The 7,504-nt window shown below is 37.0% G+C and overlaps 1 protein-coding gene across 1 annotated transcript in view; it reads right to left on the bottom strand.

Moving 5' to 3' along the window:
* Positions 1–237: 237 nt before the first annotated feature.
* LOC115293607 (2'-5'-oligoadenylate synthase 1-like) overlaps positions 238–7,504 on the bottom strand; it is a 7,629-nt gene continuing 362 nt past the window's right edge. The window contains exons 2-4 of the mRNA XM_029941308.1: positions 4,921–5,110; positions 961–1,170; positions 238–459 (exon numbers count right to left, since the gene is read on the bottom strand). Of these exons, the coding sequence (XP_029797168.1) occupies positions 303–459; positions 961–1,170; positions 4,921–5,110 (557 nt within the window). The 3' untranslated portion in view covers positions 238–302. The remainder of the gene's footprint in view (positions 460–960; positions 1,171–4,920; positions 5,111–7,504) is intronic.

Genomic DNA, 7,504 nt, shown 5'->3' with positions numbered 1-7,504 from the left:
TAACATGGTGAATTAGAGTCAGACAAGCTTTCTTCATGTTTTTGTCCAGAGTGCTCTTACTAGGAATGTGCTTTGCGTCCTTTTTATTTTCTTCATAGAAATCTAGGACAGGGGCACCTGGGTGGCTCAGTCGGCTGAGCATCCAACTTCAGCTCAGGTCATGATCTCACGGGTAGTGGGTTTGAGCCCTGCATCCAACATTGTGCTTCCAGCTCAGAGCCCAGAGCCGGCTTCAGATTCTGCGTTTCCCTCGCTTTCTGCCCTTCCCTCAGAAATCTAAGGAGAGTAGTTCCTTGTCCAGTTTACCAGTTGTTTGTGAAAAGCCAAGGGGGCTCAGCGCTCACTCTGCTGAGAAGAGGCTTCGACAGGCTGTGCGTGGCCACCAGGGCCACCTCATCCCACGCGTTGCAGGTGTCACACACATTGACAGTGGGATTTACAGGGTCTAAAATGAATGGCCTACAACAAAACGAAACAGAACACAAAACTATTCATTTCTAAACTCAACTTCAACTTGTAGTATGGTGACCCAGGGAAATTTCAGAGTTAAAGAAAGAACTTAGTTAAGAACAGGACGCTTGGAAGGGTAGAAGCAAGTCCACGTGGGAAGAATACCTATTAGAAAATAGCAAGGTGCTTCTGCCCCTCCAATTCTGACTCCTTTTCATTTTTCCTCTTCACCTTGGGAGGTATTTCTTCCCTGGTTTCAGTTTTCAGTTACCCCCTCCCCCCCATTTGCCATCTATATCCATATTTGATTCATTCTATTCAAATTACTCTTAATTCACACTTGATAATTAAAATTCTGTGAGAAGTAATCAAAGGGAATTGGCCTTGTGGTAATGAAGGCCTTCTCTTTTACAATGAATGACAAAAAAGCAACTCTTTGCTCCAGACTTTCTGTCTTGATGGCAAACACACTTCTTACATCCTAAGGGCATAGAGAAGATAAATTCTTACCTGGTGTGTTTCTGGTTAGCCTTTACAAAAATGGGGGACTTGGGATGGTAGTGTCTGTGCCAAACAACATCGATTTCTGCGTATCGAACCAGAAGTTTGAGGACCGCCCTCATTCCCTGCACCAGGCTGAACACCAGCGGCTTTCCTGCCAGTTCCCAGATGTGAATTGTGAGGAGCTCCACTGTGTAAGAGGAGGGAAGTCTGCGGAACCTAGACACACAGAACCAACGATTGTCTACTTCCCTAAATCCAGAAAATGAAGACTGATTTATTCACGTATGAGAAAAAATTCAAGCTTGGAAGGCAATTTACAGAAGAAGAAATTCTCTTTTTCAATCTCACTGTTTATCAAACAATTGTTCCACCGATCAGATGGACAAAATATAATATATATAGTTATAATATCCAACATTGGTGAGTTTGTGAGAAGATATACACTCTCACATTCTACTGGTAAGGATGTAGTTTAATACAGTCTTTTTTTTTGGTAAATTAATACGGTCAACTCTACTAAAATTTGCTATGTTCCATTGCTTTAATAAGCATTTTTCACTTCTACTCATTCTGAAGAGAATGTGCCTAGTCTGACTTGAGCACACACTGGATTTTGAGGGCTTATATTTAAAAAAACGTAAAATACTCTAATTTTTACATTAATTGCATGTTGAAATGATAACATTTTGGATATAGTGGGCTAGATATATTATTAAAATTAACTTCATTACTACTTTTTACCTTTTTATATTATTTTTAAAAATTTTAATGATTATTTTAGAGAGAGAGAGAGACAGAGCATGAGTGGAGGAGGAGGGACAGAGAAAGAGGGAGACAGAATCTGAAGCAGGCTTAAGACTCTAAGCTGTTAGCACTCTACTTGGGACTTAAACTCACAAACCATGAGATCATGACCTGAGCCAAAGTCAGATGCTTAACTGACCCAGCCACTCACGAATCCCTACTTTTTACCTTTTACACATGGGAACTAGAATATCTAATATTACATACATGGCTGGTATTTGAACCTCACATTATACTGGTCTGAGACAGCAGGTATCTGTTCCTTGCAATCATTTAAAGTAGGTAGATCTCTAGGTAGCTATAAAAAATATAATTAGATGAAATGAAAAACAATTTTCATAGTGGTACATAAACTACAAATCCATTTGTTCTTTTAAAAAATTAAGCATATGTAAAAATCAAATTTGGCAGAATATTCCCTAAACATTGTTAGGGAGGTAGGAATTTGGGGTAAAGAAGGAAAATTTTTTATATCAGTCTTTTAAATTGTAGTTTATGTACATCAGAGGAAAATACAATAAAAATTAAAGGTGAGGGTTATAAACAAATGCATGGGGAAAAAAAAACAACAACCAGACAGTGTCAGGATTGCATGTTGGTTGATATCCAAATATATTTCGTTGTGTTATCATTCATTAGCCAGTGCAATCTCTTTTGAGGATAAATTGCAAAATCATGCAGTTTTTTCTCTAATGGCATGGAAATATTTTCTTTTTTAAAAAATTTTTTTAAATGTTTTATTTATTTTTTTGATACAGAGCGAGACAGAGCATGAGAGGGGGAGGGGCAGAGAGAGAAGGAGACACAGAACCGGAAGCAGGCTCCAGGCTCTGAGCTAGCTGTAAGCACAGAGCCTGACGCAGGGCTCGAACCCACAAACAAAAGAGATCTGACCTGAGCCAAAGTCGGAGGCTTAACCGACTGAGCCACCCAGGCACCCCTAATGGCATGGAAATATTTTCTTACTATCCCTACTGGTCGTTTGTTTTTATTTCAGTAAAGGAAATAGGAAAAACTAAAAGGGGACAGAATTTTTTGTCCTGGTAATGAAATAGCAAACCAGATTTCAGCCTATCAATAATTTAGGTCTTATAATACTCCCTGAGGAGTTGACAGCAACACCAGAATTCAATTTCATCTCCACGTGAACCAGCTGGTAATCCCGTGTGCCAAAAGGAAGCCATGGTTGAAAACCACTTAGGCAAAAGTTGCTCCTCATATGTTGTGAGAGTAAATTTAGGGGGGAAAAGACTTAATAAACATTAAAATATTTTCCCTCACATTTTACAGCACATTTACATATGTACTTACATACTTCTGATATATGTTCATACTTTTTATTCTGTGTTCTATTTTAGCCATTTAACACTGTTTCGTGTAACTCCTTCTGCTTATTAATTACCATGCATCTTAGTGCCTGGATGGCTCAGTTGGTCAAGTGTCCAACTTTGGCTCAGGTCATGATCTCACAATTTGTGAGTTTGAGCCCCACATCAGGCTCTGTGCTGACAGCTCAGAGCCTGGAGCCTGCTTTGGATTCTGTGTTTTCCTCTCGCTCTGGCTCTCCCCTACCAATGCTCTGTCTCTCTCTCAAAAATAAATAAAATTTTTTAAAAAATTACCATGCTTCCTGAATTTGTCTTAAATAGTATTTCATCGTATTTGTGGGTAAGTTTATTTGTTCTTCCGGGGCATTTTTGTTGTTCATTATCTTAAGTACCACTATTCTGAATATATTTACACAAATTACTTTTTTATATGTGATTTATTTTCTCCAAGATTAGTTCTCTAACTATTTCTCATCTCTTTTCTTAAAATCTTTATTTTTAGTACTTTTTTCGGACATATTTTTAATATAAATGACCTCAGCTCTTTTCTGAAACAACGTAATAAATAAGTTTTTTTTTTTACTTTTAAGGGAATTACCTTGATAAATGGCTTTAATATTTTAAAATCTTTAACACGTAATAAATACTTAATGCAACATTACCAGATTACTTTTCCAACATAGAAAAACAATGACCATATATAACATATGTGGTCCAATTTCCCCCACAATAACACCTTTTTAAGTCTTAGAATTATTGTTCTGCTACACCAATAGATAAGCTTCTCTTCGCAGACCTATAAATGCTCTCCGTTAAAACACACACACACACAAAAACAAAAAAAGCAACCATGTTAGATTTCAAAACCAGGCCTATCATCTGACCAAGGATCCACTCAGGCAAGAAACCTTTCTTGGTCTTCTGTTCTTCTATTTTGCATAATAAACTTTTACTCAACCAAATGAGAAAAAAAACATATAAACTATTTAGAGATTCTTAGTTATAGGAAGTAATTATATAGAAATGATATATGTTTTTACAAAGTGACTAATGTTTTCAATGGTAAACATAAAAATATATGAAGAGAAAACAGTGGGTGATTCAGATGAACAAGTCAAAATTATTAGTAACATTATACAAAGACAAAGAAGACATACTCCTGGCAGAAAATGGCCATATATAAATATGTTATAGTAAATCTCCTGTCTCTGCTCTACATGCCTAATGGAGAATCCATACAAATATATTCTCTGTCTTTGTTTATCAAAAGTTTATCTTAAAATACTCAAACTGGTCACCGAGTCTCCCTCACCTCCCATCGTTATATGTTAGAGCTTATTCCCAGCAAATGCAAGGAAAGAATCAAGAACATGCACATAGTAACTTTTGAGGATCCCCCTTCTCTGGAAAACAACTCTGCTCTGATAGAATTGGCTACAGCAGAAGGGACACTTGAAGCTCAAACAGTAAGCATCCCATTCAATTTGTGCTGGTAGTTTCCCTTTACTTTTTCCCATGCCTTCCTTCTTCATGCCAATCCCTCTGATTATGCCACTGAATATTTCTGTTTCTATTCTTTGGTTCCTACCAAACCATTATGTTGTTTTCGAATAATGTAATACAGATCTCCCATATTCTAGACAGCCCTTCCTCCTCCTCCTCCTCCTCCTCCTCCTCCTCCTCCTCCTCCTCCTCCTCCTCCTTCTCTCTCTCTCTCTCTCCATATATTTCCCTCTCCTCTGCCTACCAAGGAAAGAAGTGGGGCCTGGAAGTATAAAGGAAAGGGATGTTTAAAGAAGAAGGCTCACATGGTACCCATGTGCTGGTTACATACTTATTTTCCTCGGTGGACTTGGCAAATGATGTCTTGAACCAATGTATCATTAAACGAATGAGCTCCTTCACCCTCACCACAGATGCCTTGACAAAATCCACTTGGTATGGCAACAGGGCCAAGGCACACAGCTGTGCCACATCACGGTCATTACAGAGGTACAGTTTGCGGTAAAGGTGGAGTTTTAAATCTGTTAACACCAAGGAACAAAGAACATTGTGAGAATTTGCTCCATCTTCTTTTTTGGTTTCCCCAATACAAATAACCTATGTTTCTCTGATTAATTAGATCTTGATCATTTAAAGTGAAAGTTTTTTTCTTTTTCTTTTTAGGAAGTTATTCTAGTTTACCCAAACAATTAAAAAAAGAGAGCTTCACCATTATGATGCCTGAGCAATTCAAATTGAGCAAACTCTGGTACAAGAACATCTGATGAGGCTAATTTTCTGTCTATTCACAGAGGAAGTTTACCCAGAAGCAGATTTCATTACCTTATGCAAATATTACCTACATATAAACTAAATGTCATCAGGCTCTCTGAACAATAACCTATATAATCCCCCTTGTTCAATACCTAAATTGTTCTTATTTGTATATATACTCGCAGAAGAGATTCTACCATCTGGACATGAGGGAATTAATTATATTTATAAAGGTAGAGATGATTTTAAAGACGTATTTGGGTCAGATTGAAAACAAACAATCCACTTCAGTTAGTGATACATTACTGAAGGAGGAAAACTAGATTAAATGGCAAGAATGACCATTAGTAGCTTAATATTATAATCTCATAAAATGTCTCTTCAGATCATGCTTATTTTCTCTTTATGAAATATAAATGTTTAGTGTTTTTTATCATAATCTATTTAAATTTTCTCAATTCAAAACAATTAGGAGTTCTAATATGAATCTATTTTAGACAGCCTTTTTACATACCTATCCGTCTGCCCAACTAAATTGCACATAATGATATAGTTGTTAATCATGGCAAATTTCATATCTACAATACATATTTTATTTAGTTTTTATATAGTTTATTACTAAGTTGGTTTCTATAGAACACCCAGTGCTCTTCCAACAAGTGCCCTCTCCATGACCCTCACCCTGCTTCCCCCTTCCCCCCTCCCTCTTCAGACCTCAGTTTGTTCTCAGCATTCAAATGTCTCTCATGATTTGCCTCCCTCCGTCTCCCCAACTCTTTCTCCCCACCTTCCCCTTCCCATGGTCTCCTGTTAGGTTTCTCCTATTAGACCTATGAGTGACAACATATGGTATCTGTCCTTCTCTGCCTGACTTATTTCACTTAGCATGACTCCCTCCAGGTCCATCCATTTTGCTACAAATGGCCAGATTTCATGTTTTCTCATTGCCATGTAGTAGCCCATTGAATATATACCACATCGTCTTGATCCATTCATCAGTTAATGGACATTTAGGCTCTTTCCATGATTTGGCTATTGTTGACAGTGCTGCTATGAACATTGGGGTACATGTGCCGCTATGCATCAGCACTTCTGTATCCCTTGGGTAGATCCCCAGCAGTGCTATTGCCATACATATTTTAAAGCTAATTGGCCAGTAACATTATTTTAGTTACAAAATGCATTTTACCCATAATAAGTAAATAAGTAAAATACTTATTGTCTTTATCTGGATTCTTAATTTCAAGCATATCTGTTCAGTCCTTTTATCCTGGTCCAGTTGTTTATGGCCAAATTAGAGATATAATATAGGTTGATTATCAACAGATTAGAGAGTAAAATCAAATTATTATGATAAACATAAGCAAAAAAATAGAGTTATATATGGCAAATATTCTTATAAAGTCATATTATAACAAATATATTCTATTCCCAAACTTCCCAGGCAATTGTCATTAGAACAATAAAAAAGATCTTTCAGTTTTACTCAGAGCCTCTTTCTGCCTTTTCCAGCAATTATACTTGGCCAGAAGCTTAGATTTATGATGATGAAAGATAAAAGAAACAATAATTTAACTCAAATTTTGGTATTCAATAAGTGTGCCAGATATTTGATGACCTATTCTAGTTATCTGATGAGATGCCGCAGCTGACCCGGGAATTATCTCCTCAAAGTCACTAGTATATGAACATTTCCCCTCCTTCAAAGGTCTTCACTGACAGGAACCCAAATTTGTGGTCTCTAACTTATTTTTGATGCTATGTTTTTTTGGTTTCTACTCTGTGTGACTTGACTTAGATGAGTTTATGAAGCTTTAGTATATCATTATCACATTATCACTATTATTTGTAATATAGGAATACTTAGCTCCCTTGCTTTGCATCAAGTACTATTCCAAGTACTTTATAATTATTAACACATTTACTCCTTAACATTCATGAAATATAGGAACTATTATTCTTTCAAGCTTGTGTTGGAAGCTGCAAAGATTCAGCTGCTTGGCCATTTGCTAGCCGGATATGTCACTCCCTGAGGGGAGTTGCAAAAATAGGCAGGGGAGCACCACTCCCTGTCAGAGGAGAAGCCAGAAGATCAAAGATCAATTGCCTACAGGCAGGGTGGTATCCGCCCTTCAGTGCTGTGCTAAAAACTTTAGTTTATT

Source organism: Suricata suricatta, chromosome 6, assembly GCF_006229205.1.
Source record: "Suricata suricatta isolate VVHF042 chromosome 6, meerkat_22Aug2017_6uvM2_HiC, whole genome shotgun sequence".
Lineage (NCBI taxonomy): Eukaryota > Metazoa > Chordata > Mammalia > Carnivora > Herpestidae > Suricata > Suricata suricatta.
Note: the sequence above shows the minus strand (reverse complement) of the source record. Positions and strands in the feature narration are given on the sequence as shown.